General features: G+C 47.4%; 1 protein-coding gene across 1 annotated transcript; it reads left to right on the top strand.

Annotated features, from left to right (window-relative positions):
- Positions 1-1,385: 1,385 nt before the first annotated feature.
- On the top strand, positions 1,386-21,076 carry CDKL1 (cyclin dependent kinase like 1). Its single transcript, XM_061354603.1, has 9 exons — positions 1,386-1,612; positions 7,863-7,984; positions 10,362-10,434; positions 13,398-13,488; positions 14,250-14,450; positions 17,660-17,742; positions 18,283-18,339; positions 18,961-19,116; positions 20,012-21,076. The coding sequence occupies exons 1-9, from the start codon at positions 1,445-1,447 to the stop codon at positions 20,117-20,119; spliced, it is 1,059 nt and encodes a 352-aa protein (XP_061210587.1). The 5' UTR covers positions 1,386-1,444; the 3' UTR covers positions 20,120-21,076.
- The last annotated feature ends 860 nt before the right edge of the window (positions 21,077-21,936 follow it).

Genomic DNA, 21,936 nt, shown 5'->3' with positions numbered 1-21,936 from the left:
GCTTTTACAAACTGGGGTCATTGACCAGCCAGTGGATGTTCTCCACCCTGAGGTGTAGGATAAATGCACTGAAGTGTTAGCCGAGGAGACGATGTCCTCGGGCTGTGGGGAAAACCGTAAGTCGTGGGGGAAAGCCGTACAGGCCCTGCAGAAGGCCTTACAAGAGCAGGAGACCGGGAAGGCAGCAGAGAACTGTTTGTGGGCTACCCCGAAATTAGGAGTCGGGGCAGCTACACAGACTCTGCACGCCACAGACGGTGACGGCTCTGCTGAGCCTAAAGATACGCGGGAAGGCGACACACCTCCCCAATCCCTGAATCCCGACCCGTTTACGGAGGGACAGGAACGAGCAAAATCCTTCTGGGATGGGTTAGTCGAGGAGGCCAGGGGCGCCGCGGAAAAGGCGGAGTCCGAGGCAACTGGGATTAGATCACCGCCCTATGCGTCCCAAAATGACGCCGAGCGGAGAGAACGGCGGGGCGAAGATGTACCCGGCGGGAAGGAGGAGGAAGTGCTAGAATTAACAAGAGCACGTAAACGGGGGGGGAGGAGAATGAGAAGGAGAACCGGAAAGGGGAGGGGAGCGTGAGGGGCGGAGAGCCAATCAGAGCACCCTGCCGAGCGGAAGGCGGGGCGAGTTAAGAGGGAGGGAACGGCCCGCCCGCAAGGGGGGTGGGCGGGGCCGGAGCCCAACGAAAAGGCACTGGAACCCGGAAGTAGCCAGTCGAGTTCCGACTCCGGGTCAGACAGTAGCTGGGTCGTGTGGTTCGTAACTGATTCAAACTCAGAGGAGGAGGGGATGGGGGTAGACAGAATCAAAAGTCAAAATATCCCCATCCAAAGCAATGAGGAGCCGCGAAGGGGACAAATCCCTCTCACGGATTGGAGGAAAATAAAGATGGCGTGTGCCGATTGGGCTCCATCGGCCGGAGAAGCTATTTACACAGCCTCTAGAGTTATTGCTAAACCGTCACCATGGTCCACAGTAAAGCAAAATGAAAGTGAGAGCTTTACAGAATTTGTGGATAGTCTCCAGGCAGCGGTCGACTCCTCGATCTTGCCTGTGGAAGCGAAGGGCCCCGTTGTCGCAGATTGCTTACGTCAGCAGTGTAATTCGACAACCAAAGAAATCCTGAAATCTAAATTAGAGGTGTTGGCAAAACCAGAAGGTTTTCCCAAAGCCATTCACCCGGGAGCCCCCCTTCCTGGTTTTGTGGTTTCCCGGGGCGGTTCCTCCCCCGCTCTCCTCAGCGTCCCGGCGCCTGACACCTCCCACAAAGCGTCGCAGGGGGGCTCCCCCGCTCCCTCAGGGCCCGCCCCTGCCACAGCGGTGGCGGAGAGCGGACGGGGCAGCTGCCCGCGCAGCGGGGGTAACGGCTGGCGCGGGGGTGGCTGTTGGGCGTACAGAGGCGAGGGAGCGGCGGGAGAGCGCCGGCTTCGCAACATGGAGCGGTACGAGAAGCTGAGCAAGGTCGGGGAGGGCTCCTACGGCGTCGTCTTCAAGTGCCGCAACAAGGACACCGGTCAGATCGTGGCCATCAAGAAGTTCCTTGAGTCCGAGGAGGACCCAGTGATCAGGAAGATCGCCCTGCGGGAGATCCGCATACTGAAGGTGGGCGGCAGGCGGGCGCCCGGCGCCGGTGGCTCTGCGAGCCCCCCGCGTCATCCGCCGCCCCGGGGACGGCTGCGGAGGGTGGGCTCCGCCGCGAACGGCACTGCTCCCGGTGTGGCGGCGGTGGACTGTTCCCCGCCATCGCGGCCGGGGGGCCTGGGCGTCCCTGAGGAGCCGTGAGGGTGCTGCCCGGGAGCGGGTGTGAGGGAGGAGGCTCGAGGCATCGTGAGAAGGACCATGAGAGCAGCCATAAAGAGACGGGGCGTCGTAAGGGGTGAAGCGAGGAGGCGGGATGTGAGGGAGCAGTACGTCAAGTGCCCAAGTCTGTCCGTTTATCTGCTAGAAAGCCAGTGCCGGTGAGAGTCTGACCGTTGTGGCCAGCGATGGACACGCGTCGGGACGGAGGTGATCCTCCGCAGCCCAGGCTGTCACACATCAGAGAGAATGCGTGCAGGTGGGAGCTGGGACACTGCAGAGGGAGAGTTGCCGGCCGATCTCTGCGCGGGTGCAGGAGCACCAGCAAAGTCATCACTGCCCTCTTGACCCGGGCTTTGGCCCCCATGCAGGCAGCGATGTCCTGACCGGTACAGGCACAGCTCTGCCCTCAGTGCGTTGTCGGCACCATGTGTGACAGCCTGGCCAGCAGCAGGCCTTTCTGTTTCTGGGAGGTTTCCCCCGGAGACGGGGACTGTTGGAGCTCTGGTAAAGTATGTGAACAAAAAGTGATCCCGGGTAGTGTTACCAGTGAGAGAGCCAATCTCGTTTTAAAATGTAAATTTATAAATTTCTTAATTTATTAAATAGAGCAAGCAATAGATAAAAAAACAGAGCTCGGTGCACCAGGGAGCCCCCGCTCTGCCAAAGACGTGCATGAAGGGTCTTTGGGAGGCTGTCCTTTATATTTCTCAGTTCAAGGCTTCAGCCAATCTCGCTGCTTCTTTTCGCTTGGATGCTGACATGGCTCTTTTCCATTGCCTCCCTTTGGTGCTGGGGTCTCATCATCGAGAAGTTTCCAGAAGTTTCCAGAGATTTCGAGAAACACCCGTTACCAGCCTCATCCCAACCTCCATCCCTTATATGGTACATATAGCAAGATAAAACTTCAAACTACCTAATCCCCCCTTAAAGCAGCAACATCGGGGGAAGTCTGCGGCCGCTCTTCAAGGGGCTGCGCCTCAGTGTCATTTTTCCCTGCCCCTTTCTTTTCCCTCTCATAATCTTATGTAATAATACAACTGACTTCCCTTTATAACTCACGAAGTACAATAGTTATGAAAAAGGAATATGTTTCCAGTTACAGAGAGTTTCTTAGAGTGTAGCAAGCAATATTTCCCTTTAAACCTTTTGATGAACAAACCCCACACATTACAGGTAGCATGAGGTGGGGGACAGCCATGGGGTGCAGCTCTCCTAGTTCTTTATAAATCTGCCCCAGCTCCTCCTTATAACACCCTTCCTCAGCCCCTGGTTGTGGGTGATCCAGTGTCAGACCCTGACATGCAGACAATTATCCAGCCATGTACTGAATGGCAGGGGCTCTGTAGGCTCAGAGTTTTTCACCTCACATGGAAGCAGCCGTAGAACCTGCACCTGTGAAGCATGGCAGCACCTTGTCTTGGCTAATCATTTCCTGACTTTTCTCTGAGGACTTACCCTCAATAGAAATGAGTTACTTATTCAGCCTCTGTGTTTATTTTTCTGGTAAAATAAAAGCATGAGAACATTTGCAGTAAGTTAGAGCCAAGGTCCATCAAGCATGCAGAAATGAGGAGAAACCTGGGAGAAAGAGGGAGAGGATGGGGTAAGATTTCCTTTCATAGACCTATTTTCAGGTGACGTTTCTAGATCCAGAGGCTGTACCCATTGCTTCATGCTTATCAGACATTCATAGACTGGAGTTTGTTCCATCTCATTTTGAACTGGTGTATTCATTTGGTCTTCATGGTTTCCTGAGGCAGTGAGTGCCACAACTTTAGGAATATCTTGTGAAAAAATATATTTGTTATAAACTTGCTGATGGCCCATAGTATCCTCAGTTGTGTATTCCAAGAAATGGAGAGTTGTTCCCTTTTCTCCAGGGTACTCTACACCTTCATCATCTCTCCATCTCCAGCTTTCTCTTTTCCATGCAGAAGAGCCAGAGCTTTAAAACACTGATTAAAGAACCATATTGGCAGCATGTTGGTTTATTATACATTCTAAAATAATGGCTTCCAGTAGGATTCCTTTTTACAAGAAAAGTGGCATTCAGATTAGACACAGTGCAGGAGACAGTCAATGATTTAGGATTTTGGAGTTAACAAAACCTGACAGAAATCCACAGGGAAATATGTTCCATTTTATTTAGAATTTCTTTCCCAGAATTCATAATTCCTTGATCTCTGATTTTTGCACAGTGTTCCCGGACTTCACTGCCTGTTGGTATTTGCATAGCATCAGTTGATACTCATTGCATTCAGTGTTCCCTTCCATTGAGTTAGCTTCACTGGCTTCCTGGGAACCAATTAGCTTTCACATTTGCAATTAAACACAAGATTTCAACAGGTTACAATATTTCTTGTATTTCTTTTCCCAAAATCTCTTTGTGCTTGACTTTTATAGAACATTTATGTATAAACAAGTGGTATAAATATTATTGCTAAAGGAATATGAAGACCTGATTCTTTACTCACTACAAAAAGAGGCAAAATAAGCCTGGGTGGCAACCTAGAAGAGCTGTCATCCAGGAAAAAAAGCATATTTATTTTTCAGTTGGATTTTGGGAAGAAGCAGTCTGTGTTTTTCTCCCATCGGAAGCAAAGAGATGACAGGTAGCTTTATTAAACAAGTCTGGAGATGCATTAAGATGTAAATTAGATTAAAGATCGAAAAAGGAAAATAATTGCAGAAGTCGCTTTTAATGCAGATGAGAAGTGCATCTTCCTTCAGGGTCCAAAGCTGATACTGCTGCCATGGCAGGATCAGTGTCGGGGCACTGTTGATTTTAACAAGTGCAGACCTGCTTGAGTAGCTTTTCAACTTTTCCTCTGTAAATAGTAACAGTTTGTTTGTTTGTTTGTTGAGGTATTTCCTGGCTTAGGCAACAAGTGTTTGTCAAGATGTAGAGAGACTGTGTTTCATCAGCAAAATTGTAAGGCCTTATAAATTATTATTCTACATGGCAAACACCTTATAGATAAAGGGCTTTTGATGGGCGGGAGCCATAGGAGGTAGGGTGGGAGAGTGAGGTGGTATACAGGATCTTGAAGCACCCTGCGTGATCCTGATTCCACAGGAAAGGCCAGAAATATGTGCAAACAGCAAGTCTGTGTGTTACCCCATCACTGCTGCTGTTTCTAGAAGAGTGTTGTCTCCCCAGGTTTCACATAAAGGCTGACAGTTTTTAGATTTGGCGTTGCAAAGAAGATGAGAGAAAAATGCAATGCAAAGCTGTGTGCATATAGAAAATAGAAAATAATCCCTATTATCCTAGCATGGGAGAATTTATAACTTTTTGGGGAAAGCCCATGTCAGACATCTGACCTATTTCTGGAAGGTAACATGTGGTCTTGTCACCCAAGCAGGTGCTCATCCTAGTGCTGCCAGCGATCAGCCACTAGCAGATTTGGTAGCCTTAGAAACTGCTCTCTGAAACACCATTCTACCTGACAGGGGCGTTGTTAGAGTAGCAGTGGCCTTGTGTGCATGCCTGCCTGCAGAAGAGGTGCTGGCCCAGCCCAGTGAACCCAAGTGCCTGGAGAGCCCGTGTGCTTCCAAGTCCAGGCTTACTCTCTCCAGAAACCCCACTCCATGCACATGTCCTGATAGCCAGCACAGACATACTCCCAGGCACAGCATGTTTTGAAGCCTGACCTGTACAACCAGCCTGTAACTGCCAGAGGTTTTCCAGAGATCTCAATCTATTACTGTTGATTTAACTTTTTTCTTGCTGTACTATCCTCACCTCTCTCTGAAAGTGGAATATAAGCACTGCAGAGGTTATCTCCTCTGTCTCCCTCCTGCTGGCAAGCTTTGCTGTGCCCAGGAGTTTGTCCATGCTGGCAGGCAGATCTGCTGAGGGTAACAGAGGAATCAGGTGCCTGTTACCCAGAATAGTTGATGGAGGCCCAGCTTGCTCTCAGATATCTCTGATCAGTTATCGCTGATCTGAGAACATAATATGCCAACATGCTGAATGCATGGGAAAGGAAGGCTCTGCATTATGCAGGGTATCAGAAGCTGCTGGTCTGGGCATTCAGAGCCACAGCAGCATTCTAACTTCTGTGGGGGAGTCTGAACTTGTAGACTGGGCTTTCTCTAATGTGCACGTGGCAAGTAGGTACTTTGTTCTATGTGAATATGCTTAACAGGATAGGTAGCATGGCATGCACACAATTCCTGGGAGAATTGCTGTCATTGCTAGAATTTTCAGCAGGCTTGCAGGCTGTTCTCTGTTCATCTTTTTCGAAGTGAATAAGGAAGTGGTAAGAATGGAGATACTGCTAGGTAGATAGGAAGTTTGAGAAGTGTTAAAAGCCTCCTCCCTTGTGGCTTAGCAGCCTTGCCATAGGAACTGAGGGTGTGCAGAGAAGTCCATCCGTTATGTGAGGAAACATGGTCAGGATGGAGAAGGTTACACTGAAGGTCAGCCCCTGCTGACACTGTTGGGTACCTTGTGCTAGAGAGGGAAGGCACTCAGTGTAAAAATAGCATGGAGGACTGAAGAAGTACTCAGAAGGTCTTGGTTGTAATCTAGATTTGATCCAGATGGGTGTGAAGGTCTTTGATCTTGGCAGATGGTTTACACAGTGTGGGCAGAATTGAAGGAACAAGCAACATATGTAGTAAGAGATGCTGTTTAGACAGACCAACTATTTGCTACTGGCTTGCAGGACTGGAATAGCCACCTGCACACTATCACTACACTACTGTGTTGTTGGCATATGGACTCAGTGTAGTTTGGGTTCAGTAGGATGTCCCCCAGAGGCAGTGAGCTCCCTGAAAGGTCTCTCTTTTCAAGAGGCTTTTATAGTGACATGTTTGGATAAAATTACATTTTGCAAGGGGTCCCACTGAAATAGCCCCTGCCATGTCTCTCCTGTCGTGACAGACTGGCAATGAGGTATGATGGGGTTTTCTACTTACCTGCTCTTTTACTCGAGCTCACTGGCTAACCTCAGGATTCAAGCTGTGGATTTCAGAGCAACTTGGGGTTAACTGGGTGCTTCTCCAAACAGCTGCATTCCTCAGTTGGGACCCCTTACAGTTTTTCTCTAGTCTTGACTCTCCTCTTCCTTTCATTCCGCAGGCTTTCCCAGATGGCTCACAGGCACATCAGAAGGTGGCATTAGGGTAACTCCTAGGCAATGCCCTTTCCAGCCTTCTTGCTTGGAAACGTGTTTGTTCTAAGCCTTGGTCAGGCAAAGCACTGGTGGATACAGTTCCCTGCAAGCAGAGGGGATGGTTCCATGAGTCATCAGAAAAGAAATAGCATTCCTCAGCTGGATCTGGCTTTTCTTTGTTTTCTTTTCCAAGCACTGTGTTGTGCCCCTTGATTCAAGCCCTCTCCCAGCACTCCCTCAGAATGTGGGTAAAAGAACAGGAAATGAGAAGCTTCAGTAATGTCCACCCTCACCTCTTGCAAGGTGTGTTTGAACAAGCATGCTGTGCTCAGGCTCTGTGTGTGGGAAGAAGCTGCCTCAGCTCCCCACTAGAGGAAGCCTTGGTATGAGCACATGAAGAGGATTAAAAGGGAGAGGAGGGAGCAGCAATAAAAATTCTCCAAATTAACCTGCCCAGATTCTGACAATAAGCAGGTGAAGCTGAGCCCACCTGCTTTACTTACACTTACTAGAGGAGCTCTTGTTTTCTCCTAAACTTACGTTAGCCTGCTACAGGCTCTTAGTGTGTGATTTCACAAGCTGTTCTCCAGGGAGAGCTGCTCTTCATTGTGGTGCAGTTGGAGACTGGATATATCCGATGAAAGGCGCTGCTGGAATAGCTGTGGGCACCATGATGAATTCTGTATCTATGAGTATCTTTTCTAAGAGGCACTCACTGAAGCCAAACTAGCTTGTTACCCACAGTCAGTTCCTAAAATAACTACACCACAGGCTGAGCTATAGCTGAGGTGCTTCTTCATGTTGTCTTATGCTTGCATGAAAGGTTTCAGCTTAAGAAATTGAGACCCTTGGGGGCAAAAGCACTGTCCCACCTCTTTACCCCATTCCCCTGTGCAGTAACTAACCACTCCATCCACTGTGTGTTACAGCAACTGAAACACCCCAATCTGGTGAACCTGCTGGAAGTGTTCAAGAGGAAACGCAGGCTGCATCTGGTCTTCGAATACTGCGACCACACAGTTCTCCATGAGCTGGACAAGCACCCCCAGGGGTGAGTGGCCCGTTTCTCACTGGGAACTTTGAACAAAGGATTAAGGGGTGTCTGTGGTGTTGCTGCTCTGCAGAGTTTTCAGAGGAATTTCATTAAGTACAGGAGAGGTTTCCCAGCCCAGTGCCCAGGAATTGCTTTGTTCCTGTGGTATAGCAATGATCTCCAAAAGAATTGTGTATGAGCCTCTGTCTGCTGCTCACCAAGGAGACTGGAGCATTGAGCCTGAGCAGTTGGGTGCTCTTTGGCTGGCTTGGCAGCAGCAAACCCAAATAGCTTGGGAGCATCACATGTCTCACTGCAAAGAGGTTAGGGTTGATGTGGGAGGTGGGCATTTCCCCTAGTGTGTTGCACGTCCCTGTGGGCTGTGGGCACAGGGGCAGTGTCACTGAGCACCCAAATACACAAGTCTGTAGCAATGTCACTGATGATCTGTATGACAGACCAGTGACTTCTAGTGATGCTGCAGTGGTAAGGAGTATGTGTTGGTGGCAGGAGTTACCAGAAGCTGTGCCTGCAGCTCTCTGCACAGCCTCAGTGGACTCCCTGGTCAAATACCCTCTTCTTTAACAGGTGCTTGCACACAGTGTGAGCTACATAGGCAGAAGGAACATTCTCCAGGACAGGGTTTGTTCTTTTCACACATTATAAATGACACTCCTACTTAATACATTGTCCCTAATTATTCATAGTGACTTGGTGCTGTGGAAATGCTAAGCAGAAGTTCATAAATCATTTTACAGGCCTGGAGCTAAATGAATTGCCTGCAGGAGACTAACTGGAGGTTGAGTAAACAGAGCCTGTTACTCTTTCTTCCTTATGGGGAGCTCTAGAAGGAGAATGGAGCACACTGATAGCAAATGTCTTTGTGAGCTGGTGAGCAGCTTTCATCACAGTTCGAACCTGTTCACCTGGAATCTGAAGAGAGGGTGGATAACCAACCCTCTTTGAAGAAAATACTTCATGTTTACTTTCTGTTCATCAGAACAACTCCAGTGTGAATGAACATGTAACACCTGGTTGCATACTTTGCTTTTGATCTTTGCTGTGGCAGATGGTCAAGTGTTTTGTGGTCAGGATTAAGATAGGTGGGCACAGACCTCTTTGCATCATGTTCCCAGGTCATTTGACCAACTTCATCCCCTTGTCAGGCTGTCAACACACTACTCTCAGGGTGCTCTAGGATGTTTCTGCAAGGAAACTCCAACATTGCAGCAGCACTGTCAGAGCAAGACCTTCAGCGCTGTCAGCAGAAGGTGCCTTAAAGATAAAGCCAGAATTCCTGCGTATTCTTCTGGATTTTTTGTTTTGTTTTGTTTTTAATTTGTGATGAATTGGAAGCTTTTCAGCATTAAAGACATGAAATAAAATGGTATTTGAGTTTGGAAGTGCCAAGATTGTCGCTTCTTCCTTTCCTGAGGTTGTTAAAGACGCTTACAGGCAGACAAGGAAGTTTAAGAACTGTTGCACAGTAATTGAAAGAGGAGAGGAGGCTGGATCTTTCACAAGAGTTTTCTTTCTCTGAAGTGTTTGCCAGCTGCTGGAGGGAGGGAGAGGAGATACAAACAGAAGTAGAGCTTTATGCTCTTGTAGGAACATCCTTCCCCATCCCATTTTGGTCACTTCTCCACTCTGGACAATCAGTGACATGACAGCACTGCAAGTCACGCATTTATATGCCAGATATTCACCTCTCCACTCTGGACAATCAGTGAGATGACAGGATTGCAAGTCATGTATTTATATCCCGGATATTCCACCACTTCCAACTCTGAGCAGCTGCAGAGGCAGAAATGCTTGCTGGTGTTTTGGGATTGCCAGGAAGCGTGGCTGCTAAGCACAGCCACAAGGCAGGATTTGACACGGACTTTCATGCGCTCATGTGTGGTCATCAGCTGGCAGGCTTCATGCTGGCTGTGATTGAGTGGTACCAGATGTGCTGACGTGCTCTTACCTGACATAAATCCTTCTATCTTGTTGCACTGACTAGATTTGGAAGTGGTATTGACATTCCTTTTGATGCTTCTGTGATGCTTGAAGAGCAGTCTCACAGGAGAGCATTGCTTTGTGCAGGGATGCACCTCAGCCTCAGCTCTGAAACCTGGTAAAAGGTACAAACAGGCTTCACCACCAGCCGCCCAGCATGACAGGTTCCCTGCACTGGAAGATCTACAAACTGAGGGTTATTACATGTTTCTTGTAACTTACTTATAGCAATAAAATGTGCCTAGTGTTTTTTCTCTTAAGTTTTCTGACCTGATCCTGATGGTTTTATTCACAGAATCCTGTGCAGTTAGCACTCAAAAGGCCTATTCCTCTTTTTTCCTTCAATAGTGAAGTTTATAATGGCCAAAATAAAAATGTGCTTTTTTAAAAACAGGGTGCCGGAACATCTAGTGAAGAGCATAATCTGGCAGACCCTCCAAGCTGTGAACTTCTGCCATAAACACAATGTAAGTCCCCTAAACAGCACTACTGATTGCTGTAATGTGGCCTTGGAGGAATGGAGATTCTGTTGCCATTTTCCTGATGACATGGTTTTCATGGAATAAAGTCAGGTGAAATTTCCTGTTTTCAACAAGAAATATATATCTGAAATCATAGAATAGTTAGGGTTGGAAAGGACCTTAAGATCATCAACTTCCAATCCCCCCTGCCATGGGCAGGGATACCTCGCACTAAACCATATTACCCAAGGCCTCGTCCAACCTGGCCTTGAACACTGCCAGGGATGGAGCATTCACAACCTCCCTGCACAACCTATTCCAGTGCCTCACCACCCTAACAGGAAAGAATTTCCTCCTTATATCCAATCTAAACTTCCCCTGTTTAAGTTTTAACCCATTACCCCTTGTCCTACCACTACAGTCCCTAATGAAGAGTCCATCCCCAGCATCCCTATAGGCCCCCTTCAGATACTGGAAGGCTGCTATGAGGTCTCCACGCAGCCTTCTCTTCTCCAGGCTGAACAGCCCCAACTTTCTCAGCCGATCTTCATACGGGAGGTGCTCCAGTCCCCTGATCATTCTCGTGGCCCTCCTCTGGACTTGTTCCAACAGATCCATGTCCTTTTTATGTTGAGGACACCAGAACTGCACACAATACTCCAAGTGAGGTCTCACGAGAGCAGAATAGAGGGGCAGGATCACCTCCTTCGACCTGCTGGTCACACTCTTCTCTGCCCAGCCTGTAGCTGTGTCTGGGATTGCTCCGACCCAGGTGTAGGACCTTGCACTTGGCATGGTTAAACTTCATGAGGTTGGCATCAGCCCACCTCACAAGCGTGTCAAGGTCCCTCTGGATGGCATTCCTTCCCTCCAGCATATCAACCGAACCACACAGCTTGGTGTCATCGGCAAACTTGCTGAGGGCGCACTCAATACCACTGTCCATGTCAGTGACGAAGATGTTAAACAAGACCGGTGTATACCCGCAACAGCTGCATTCCCTATCACGCAGGTCCCTTGGGTTTGCTGCCAAGGAATGATTTGCACTAATGACCTTGAATAAGCTTCCAGGCTGAGCAGGCATGTCCCTTTGTGTTCCCTGTGCCACTGACATTTAGAAATCTGGCTTAACATCCCATTAGCTGAGACCTGAGCAAAGTTCTGCTGATTTCACACAAATCCCTTCTGTTGATAGTCATAGGTATTGAATCATGACACCAGCTAAAAAAGTTACAAATATTAGATTCAATAAACAAGTTTTACAACCTGTCTTCTGCTTTCCGGAGGGAGGTGAGTGTTCTATGAGTGACAGATACTTCGTAGAAAGCAAGAGGGATTCTTTAAGAAGCAGAGAAAGAAAGGAGATTTTTGTAGAAGTTCTGTAGGCAAACTTAGTTATAATTGTCTTTGGTTTTGTTTGTTTTCCAATGTGTGAAATTGAAGAGTCAAGCAGATCAGTCTGGAATGGGTGTTTTGTCTTTGCTGGGAGAATTATGTCCAGTTGAACCACAGGAACTTGGCCATAGGTCTGTCTTGCTTCCAAGATTTGTTGTTTTGCTTCTTATTTCTATTCTCCCACTCAGTCTGAAAGATTTAATGGAGTTTTAAAGCAGAAGGAACAATTAGATGCTACAGTCTGACCAGCTGTAGATCACAGGTAATGAAGTTTTATGCAGCTGCCCTTTCTGGAACTCCATGACACCAATTTAACATGCAGAATTTCAGTCCTCAGGAGGAGACGCAGTAATCTACCAGCTTAGCTAGGAAAAGTCTGATGTGTTTGAGCTGAGGTGATGGTAGGGGAGGGACAACATGAGCTAGACCCTGGTGATTTCAGCAGAGAACACCTTTTGTAAACTGGCAGAAGAAATTAAGGTTGCTACTGGTTTGATCAGTAGAAACTCTTTCCCAAGCCCGAATTTAGTTGTTGTGAACCTTCAGCAAGCAAGGTCACCTCCCAGGAATCACAGAATTGCTGATGTTGGAAGGACCTCTGGAGATCATCTCATCCACATCCCCTTCTCAAGCTGGGCAGTCAGTACAGGCTGCTCAGATATTTTTCCAGTCAGGGTTCAAGTACCTCCAAGGATGGAGGCTCCACAGACTCTCTGGACAGCCTGGTTTTCTTTACTTCTTCCCATCAGGTATTTATGCACATTGATAAGATCCCCCCTTAGCTTTCTCTCCTCCATGTTGAATGAATGATGGTCCCATCTCCCTCATCCTCAAATATCAGATACCTCAATCCCTGAATCATTTTAGTGGCCCTTCACTGGAGTGACTCCCATACGCCCACATTTTCCTCCTACTGAGGATCCCAAAGCTGGACACAGAACTCTGGATGTGTCTCACCTGTGCTGTGTAGAAGGAATACCAGGCGTGCTCTGGCATTTGCAAGGATAAAGTCCTGTATAAAAGGTAGCCTTCATCTCATCTGTAAGTTTTGCCAGCAAAATCACTTGCTTGTCTACTAGATTATCAGGAAATACAGTTCATGGACTTTGTCCAAGATCCTAAAGGACCTAAACACCTCTCATTAGGATCTCTCTATATATTTGTAAACCCAAGTCCCTTCTGTAGGAGTGTGTTTTGCATAGCTGTTTCAAATAAGTTGCATTTGCAGAGAGCCAGGTTAACAACAATCCTTGTTACTCAAACCTTGCTCCTCCTGCTAGCAGATTCCCAGCTGGTTCTGGGGAGCTGACTTGGTGTTGTCCAAGTAATACAGAGCCATGCAGTTGGAGCTGGGAGCCTGCAGTGTCTCATCCCAAAGGTGGGGTATATGCAGGGTAATCATCCTACTCAGCAGGATGTAGCTTTAGCTGCTGTTAAATCCTTCCATCTTCTCTTGCAGCAGGAATGGTTGCCTGGCACAATGTGCAAAGGCTGTGTGGCTGGATTAAGAGGTTCTTTATCTGATGGGCAGGTTAAAGACTTGCTTCTAACCTTGGGGTTTTTTCCATTTTCAGTGCATCCACCGAGATGTAAAGCCAGAAAACATCTTGATAACAAAGCACTCGGTCGTCAAACTTTGTGACTTTGGATTTGCTCGCATACTGAGTGAGTGCCACATGCTACTTATACAGGTTGTTAACAGTTGAAAGCTCAAAGGAAGTGTAGGATCAGGCTTCCAAGCATCAGTAAAGACTCACTTGTCTTTGTCTGATGCATGTATAAATCATCCTGTATAAAGGCTGGCATGTTTTCACAGAGAAGCTCTGCTAAAGGCCAGGTAGATATCCACAAAGCAGTTTAAAGGGAGCTAGCCCAGGCACCGAGATGCCAAGTGCCTCTGTAAACAGACTTGGCCTGAGCTCCCTGCTGGTGCAGCTGAACTGCTGGTGGTGCTGGCACTGGTAGGTGGAAGTTGGCCTTGGGCATCTTGGAGCTGCCAGCCGTTGTTTATGCAATGCAGGAGACACAGCTGGAGTTCCCTGGCAGGAGGAGCCCTTCTGGCAGAAGGCACTGTCTCTGCAAACAATGGTCTCACATTTTCCATGGTAAATAAACCCCCTAATCTGGGGTTTTTTAGCTCTTGTTCAAACAAACCACGTGGGCTTTGAGAACTGGCCACTGGCTGATGCAGGGCCTTCTATGGAGTTCTGCATATTTGCATTTGGAGAAGAATACAGTCTTGATTTTTGCCGTATCTGAAGTGTTTCCGAAGTTGGGTTTTGCCCGTGGCCAGTGACTCATTCTGTTCCTGTAGCTATTGCTTGCCCAGGGGGTGCCCCAACATGGGTAACAACTTATGGCTGCTCATCTTCATGGTTCTGATCCTATATTCCTGTTTATTTCTCTCCTTCCTGACCCCAACCTAGCTGGTCCGAGTGATTATTACACAGACTATGTGGCTACCAGGTGGTACCGCTCTCCGGAGTTACTTGTGGGAGACAACCAGTACGGGCCTCCCGTGGACGTGTGGGCAATAGGTTGCGTCTTTGCAGAGTTGCTGTCTGGGGTCCCCCTGTGGCCTGGCAAGTCTGACGTTGACCAGCTGTACCTCATCCGGAGAACCCTGGGTAAGTGTCCTGGTCAGAGCCCCGGCCTTCCTGATGCATTTGGCAGGACTAGAGCTTGCCTGGAGGACTGTCCTCTGTGGTGGAAATCAGGATTAGCCAGGAGGTGAATTTACCCAGTGGATCTCTCCCTTTTTGTAGGAGTTGGGTTTTACTGGCATGACTCACATGTGTACATCCTGTTAGGAGGTTGTGTATGTAGTTGGAGTGACAGGTGCTGCTGCAGGTCCAGGGGAAACAAAGTTGGCATCTGTGTGGGTGTTGACTGTTCTTCAGGAAAAGATCTGTGGCTTCAGCTTGTGTGAGCCAGCAGTGCCAGACTGTGGCTAAGATGGACAGGGCTGTGTAAGCAGGATCATTGCCTGCAAACTGGCCAAGACCATCCTTCTACTCTCTGTAGCAGTGGTAGTCTCTGGGAAGCTGGCCCTGGAGCCTGGTGGTTTAAGAAAGATGTAAGATGTGTTGGGTGACCATCAGATGCCCCTCTTGCTCTTTTGGGGTGGTGCAAGGTGTGAGGAGCACAAGGCCAGCCCTGCACAGGAGGCATAGGAACAACCATCTCTGCTGCTGTCCTGCCCATCTTCAGCCGTCCCCACACAGATAGAAAAATGGGGTGCCTGTATCAGGAAAGAGCAGGGATGTTTTGCATAAAGGTGAGAAAGATCCAGGTATTTTTCAAGGTTTGGTACCAAACAAAGCAGTCCCTGCCTCTAGATAAAAAATAGTTGGGTTTAGTTTATCACGGCTTTGGAGGTCTCATAAACATTGCCAGTGTCTGTGGATAGCTGTGTGCTTGGGAAAGAGAGTGTGAACACTGAAATTTGTCTGTTCCCTTTGTTTGTCTTTATTCACCAAGGAATTTTAGGAGCTGCTCCATATTTGGAACAGGGGTTAAATAAAAGAGCCATTATCTGTATAACACTTAAATTAATCTTGTCCCATTGATTCAGTTTGACCTTGGTGCGTAATACCAGATTTCTCAGGTGGAGAGGAACAACTCCTCACTTTTAGTTGAAATTTGTTGAAATGAACTGAAAATGGTAGGTTTTGCTGAGCAGTTTCTAAAACTATAAAGGTGACTAATGGCTTTAAACGGAAAAGCTCCTTAACTGGAAAAGCAGTTCAGTGTTGATTGCTTCATCCTCCAGAATACGTCTGTGCCAGTGTTAAGTAAGTTATCATTTATTTTTAATGATAGGGTTTCAGCCAGCAGAAATTCCCTTTTGATCCAAGCAACGACTGAGGCAGCGTTTACAGAGAAAAGCTCCTTGGCCAAAGCTGTGTAATTATGGTAGTTTGGCTGGTGTACTGCTCTTTTGTTACAGGTTTGATTTTAGCATTTAGCTTGCTCTGAGCTGCTCTAAGCTTCGAGAAAGAGACATAAAGCTGTGCTGGGAAAAAGCTACAGCTTGTTCCTGTTGGTGCTGCATTTAATCTCTTTTCTATACAACATCCTCAGGAGTGTTGAGAAATAATTTCACCCAATAAGAGTTAAATTTTAACGAAGCTAGAACACTTGTGGTTAGCCTGTTCCCTTACAGCAGTCAGAGAAGCCACAACTGTTTATGCAGACAGGCTGCCTCTTGGGAACCCTTTGCCTTTGAAAATGCTGAAACACAGCATTGGCATGGAGAGCAGGCCAGCAGAGCTTGCCTCACCCTCCCTCCAAGAGAGCACATCAACAATGCTGCTCACACTGCCAGATGGCCACCTCCAAAACAACAGTGGCTCCTGCCCAGGGTTGGTCCATCATGTCTGATGTGAGCAGGGGAGGTAGCTGCTGGTCTGATCCTGCTTAATACTTTGGGAAGGATCCCTGGCTGAAGCTGGGTGATGTGCCATGGCTGGAGTTTCAGATCCTCATAGGTGTTTGCACAGCACCCTCTAGCTATGATGCTGAAACATATTTTCCTGTTCACTGATAACACACATCTAGAGTTCAGTCAGCACAGAGCGGAGATCCAGGAGCTGGCACAGAGCAGACATTTTTATGCAACTTAGTGCCTTGCTCACTTCATTCCCTGGTGTTCTACCAAGGGGTCCTCTTGCTAATGCAAATCCAAATTCACAGCTACCCAGATAATGCAGTGATAGCATCAGATCAGGTGTTTGGCATGGGGAGACACATAGAAATATGTATTTTTTAGGCCCCCAGGTGTGGTGGCCACAGTTCATAAAAGCCACTCTGCCACACAACACAGAGCCTGGAAGATCACAGAATCCTCGAATGGTTTGGGTTGGAAGGGACCTTAAAGGTCATCCAGTTACAACCCTCTGCCATGGGCAGGGACACCTTCCACTAGACCAGGCTGCTCCAAGCCCTGTCCAGCCTGGCCTTGAACACTGCCAGGGATGGGGCAGCCACAGCTTCTCTGGGCAACCTGTGCCAGTGCCTCAGCAATCTCACAGGGAAAAGCTTCTGCCTAATTTCTAATCTAAATCTGCTCTCGGTCAGTTTAAAGCTATTTCCCCTTGTCCTATCCCTAACAGACCCTTGTCAGAAGTACCTTTCCACCTTCTTGTCAGCCCCTTTAGGTGCTGGAAGCTGCTCTAAGGTCTCCCTGGAGAGAACCCTCTCTTCTCCAGGCTGAACAGCCCCAGCTCTCAGCCTGTCTCCAGAGCTGAGGTGCTCCAGCCTTCTGAACACCTTCATGACCTCCTCTGGACTTGCTCCAGCAGGTCCATGTACTTCTTACCCTGGGGAACCCACAGCTGGATGCAGGACTGCAGGTGGGGTCTCACAGGCATGGAGTAGAGGGGGAGAATCCCCTCCCTCAACTCTCTGGCCATGCTGCTGGTGATGCAGCCCAGGACACAGTTGGCTTTCTGGGCTGCAAGTGCACACTGCCAGATCATGTTGAGTTTCTCACCAGTGCATGGTAGCTGGGTACTGCTGCTGCAAAACCTCCTCCCACCAGCTGAATTTCTTCGAGCTGTTCACAGAACAAGGTCCTGGGCAGCTGTGACCAGGGCCAGCTGGAGCTGTGTGGCCCTGGCTTTCCTTAAGCACAGTCACACAGCTGTGGGATCACCAGTGTTAGAAGTGGACATCAGTTTTTGCAAAAGAAAGTTTCATCAGCTCACTTGATGTTATTCCATGTCTTCAGACATTCTTTCGGATGGTGTCAGCCTTGTCAGCTTGTTCAATGCAGGCTCTGTAAAACTAGCAAATTAATCCAACTTTGCCTTTTTACTTTCTTTCTTGGTCAAAGGGGATCTTATTCCCAGGCACCAGCAAGTGTTCAGCACCAACCAGTTCTTCAGTGGGATAAGAATTCCAGACCCAGAAAGCATGGTAAGAGCTCTCTCCAGACACACTTCCCGTGAGCCTAAGCAATCTATGTGCAGTGCTAACCAGCAGTCTGTGTGTAGTGCTAAACAGATGAAGTGTTCAGAGAGAAGTGTTCCTGCTTCCTTCTACCCAGAGTACACATGCTGTCTGCTTTGGAATCAGAGCTGGAAAAGCCTCGCTTGCTCAGTGTGACCAGTCCTTTGCTGCACAGCACTTTTTCCCTATCCAGAAGTTTTGCCCTTTACTTTGCCAATGTACACCAGAGTATTTGGAGGTGGCTGAACCCCTCTCATGACATTTTAACCAAAATCCTGTGTAAAAGCAGTCAGAAATGTTTAATCTCTGCTCCTTGCCCTGGTTCTGGTGGCACAGCAGCCAAATTACCCATCCTCAGTAATGCCAGGAGCATTCCTCTTAAGTGCATGAAGTGAGAGACATGTTTTGTGAGGTCCAGGTCACGTTGCTATGGAAAGCTGGTTCTCTGTACCCTGATGAATTCAAAGCTGGCTAACCTGAGTACACTCACTGTTGTTTTCTCTCCAGGAGCCATTAGAAATGAAATTCCCTCGTATTTCATACTCTGCTCTAGCTCTCATGAAGGTAAGAAAACTACCACTCACAGAGTAGCTTTGCACCAAGGCTTAGCAAATGCAGCCTGGTTTTGCTTATCAGCTGGTAAATGGTTTGAGAGTCAGCTACTGAATTATCAGAAATTCTTTTTAAAGCAGAGCTGGAGGGGATTTGGAGAGGACTTTTAATCCACTCCTTTTCACCATGGAGGTGGAAAACATTATTCCCTTAGTAAGATGCAGTGAATGGAAACCGTGAGGATGGAGACATTAACAAGAAGGTGCAGCTATGGACAGTCCTGGCTGCGCTGCACACTGGCACAACAGGGCTAGTGCCATAGTGGAGTCCCCTGCTTAAGGAAGGTGTTCAGTTCAAACGAAGGTTGTGGGCTGAACTGTTGAAGTTTGCTACACCATCCAATTGCAACTGTCCCTCTAGCTGCAATTTCTACTGCTGCCTTGTGGCAGTTGTTGGGTATTGGCTGCTTTGCATGCCTTGTGCTGACTCTGGAAAGCCACTTCTAGAATCCATTAAGAAAAATATTAAGAACTGTACCCGTGTGAATAGTCGTTGGCTTGGTGAGTAGCTGGAATTGTGCAGAGCTGTTTAACGGGTGTTTCATGTGATCCATTACTTCATCTTTTTTCTAAGAGTTGCCTTCGTATGGACCCTGCAGAGAGGCAGACCTGTGAGCAGCTGCTGCAGCACCCCTACTTCAACAGCATAAGGGAAGCAGCGGATCTAGGCAAAGAACATGGAAAAATGGCTCGGAAACCAGCTCGGCTGACTCAAAAGCATGTGCCAGGGGTAACATTTTCATAGTAGTATTTCATGTTCTGTACCAGAGGAGGGGCCTGGTTCTCTTTGTTGGGCTTGCAGGAGGTGGGCTCATGGGGGCAGTTAACGGTGAGAGCAAGCTCCTGCCTTGGACCCATCTTAATTTCAGCCCGAGGAGAAAATTAACCTCTTGGCTAAAGAGTAACTCAGTACAAACTGAATTCAGTGTGCAGCTCCACTGAGTCGCTGTGTAAGCAGCACATCATGTGAAAGATCAGGTTTATCCAGGAATGTGCATTCCTGACAAAGAGTAGCAGGATAGCTGGACAGGCTGGACAGGTTGGTGTGGCTGATTTAATTTGGAGTTCTCTGGTATCTTTTTGGTGCTTTTGAATTCCAAGTTATGAAGGTGGCAAAAATGCCCAGTTCTGTTTGTAACTGTTGATGGGATGTGATCCCTTATGTGGTTCCAGATGTTACACAACACACTGGGTGTTTCTGCCAAGCACATGTTTCCCAGTTCAGTCTTTCCAGACGCCAGCCCAAGTCTCCAGTCCAGCCTCTGGAGGAGAGGTGTTTAGTTCTGTCTTCCTGCGAGCCATATTCCCCACAACAGCAGGGAGTTTGGAGGTGTGGAATGGAGAACTGTTACAGCATGTAAATTCCTGGATCAAACTGACTTGCCTCTTCTATGGCATGGGATATAACAGTAATATTTTTCCTGCCCTGGATGACTGAAAGAAGGAGCTTTAATGAGCTCTTCTGGTTCCGGTCCAGTTGTAGAAGGCCAGCTCCACAACTCCTCATTTGAAAAGCACAGGATTACAGGATGAATACACTTATAGCTTATATTTCATTTGAAAAAATGAAATGCATGCTTTAGTCTCCTTTCAAACAAATACACACTATGTAACTTTTCTTTCAGTTACAGTACCTGCCTCAGTTAACCAGCAGTAACGTACTACCAGCGTTGGACACCAAGAAGTACTGCTGCAAAACGAGAAAATCAAACTATCATTTCCCTAACATCTAATTGGATGGCAAATTAAAAACTATTCATTGATCAAAGTTCAAGTAATTTCACAATTTATAAAAGGAATAATGGTGGAAAACAAAATTACTGCTTGTTAGGACATACGCAGAAGTGGTCTGTGACGTACTCTGGGTCAGTAACGGAAGTGATACACAGAGAGAATTCCAAGCTCCTGTTAGTCAGTGCTCTGCGTACCAAGGAAGATACAATTAATTTGCTTTAATTCGTGGTTGTGTACCAGTTTGTGGTTGTGAGACAGTTCAGGATCACTGCAATCCAGTGCTTGCAGTGCAAGCTTAAAACCTTTTGCCTGTTCATCCCCGTATTTCAGACCTCTCAGCAGAGCTGCAGCCTTGTCAAAGCAATCAGAGTCCAGCTGTGTCAAAGCAGTAACACTGCTTTGGAGTCACTGATCCCATGAGGAACTGTAAATGCCTTGGTGATGGGAGCAGAGGAGGGGACGGGTGGTGTAGGGGGGCCAAGCCTGGTGGGAGGCTGCCTGACCGGTCAAGTAAGTTCCAAACCTGCTGAAGTAGCAGGGGTCTAAAGAAGTGTCTGTCTTTCCTACCACATTTAAAGATCACGCAGTAATAAACGTACTGGTAATGACTCAGACCTAGTGTAAGGTTCAGTGGGCACTGTTACCAGGAGAACGTAGAAACAATACAACCTGTTGTTTATTTAGTCTTTTCAGAGCTTCTCCTGTGTGTTTCTTCCTTGCATTAGGAGCTCATTTTTATTTGCTGTTTCCATCAGCAGCAAAATCACTTGCCTGTAGTGTTACAGAAATCATTTTTTTGTCAAAACTAATTCATGAATATCATTTATAACACTGGCTAGACGCAGGAAGGAATTCTGCCTAAGCAAGATGTATTAGAATGATTTGTAAGTTTTGTGTAATCTTAGGACATACTATTGTGTTGATTTTGAATAAATGTAGTTTGTTTTGCCCATTTACTGGATGTTTTACTGTATAAAGTTGAGTGTGCCTGTCTACCTTTTGTGTTATAATTAAATGTATTTTAATCTTGTACATTTTGTGCCTCAGTAGTTTTGGTTACACTCAGAAAGCTGTGGCACTGCAGGATTTTCTGCACAGATGTTCAGCCATCTAATCCTGTGTATGTGCAAGGCACTGCAGCACCCACTGGTTGTTAGCAGCGGTTAGCCTGGCAGTGGGCTCCTGGAACCAGTCCGGCACAGCACAGGCTACAGGTACACCATTCTTGCCTGTTCTGTGCTGGGGGGTGCCACAGACAATCAGCCCCACAATGCAGGTAGTACAAAATGTCCTTTCCAGGGCCTGGAGTCATTTTCTTCTGCAGCCAAGCTGGCAGTGAGGGGCAAGAGGTGTTCAGTTATGCAGAGATTGTCATGTCTGAGACATTGCTGGGAAATCTGCTTTCCTGGAGTTGCTGTCTACTGCCCTTCTCCCTTACAATAAAACTAGGAATTGACTAAAACCACTGTATTCTTCCTGAGGATGAATCACTTATTTAGCAGGAGTGATATGGATGCAACTGAAGAGGTACACAGGGCTCATTTAGCCCAGCTCTGCATAAGAAAAAACGTGTGCAAGGGTATATGCAAGAGACCCCATTTCTCCATAAACACACATTATCGGAGAGACCCTCCTTCTCCATAGACTCCTCAATGGAGGGAATCTGTCAGCTCAGTGTTTACAAGGAGACTACACTGTCTATTTGTAGATCACTTCACTTAAAGACATGCGAGTCAAAGCCCGAGGAACACTAACAAAAGGCCCTTAAGCTATTTTATTAAAATCAGGTGAGATTCTCAGAGTAAAGACCTCCCAT

Source organism: Neopsephotus bourkii, unplaced genomic scaffold (assembly GCF_033783945.1).
Source record: "Neopsephotus bourkii isolate Nb327-2 ecotype Australia unplaced genomic scaffold, CSIRO-AGI_Nbou_v1 NB_740, whole genome shotgun sequence".
In the NCBI taxonomy this organism is placed as follows: Eukaryota; Metazoa; Chordata; class Aves; order Psittaciformes; family Psittacidae; genus Neopsephotus; species Neopsephotus bourkii.
Note: the sequence above shows the minus strand (reverse complement) of the source record. Positions and strands in the feature narration are given on the sequence as shown.

Coding starts and splice junctions, on each gene's coding strand:
- CDKL1 (XM_061354603.1), top strand. CDS start 1,445: ATGGAGCGGTACGAGAAGCTGAGCAAGGTCGGGGAGGGCTCCTACGGC. Junction 10,435..13,397: donor ACTTCTGCCATAAACACAAT/GTAAGTCCCCTA, acceptor TTCCATTTTCAG/TGCATCCACCGAGATGTAAA. Junction 17,743..18,282: donor TTCCAGACCCAGAAAGCATG/GTAAGAGCTCTC, acceptor TTTTCTCTCCAG/GAGCCATTAGAAATGAAATT.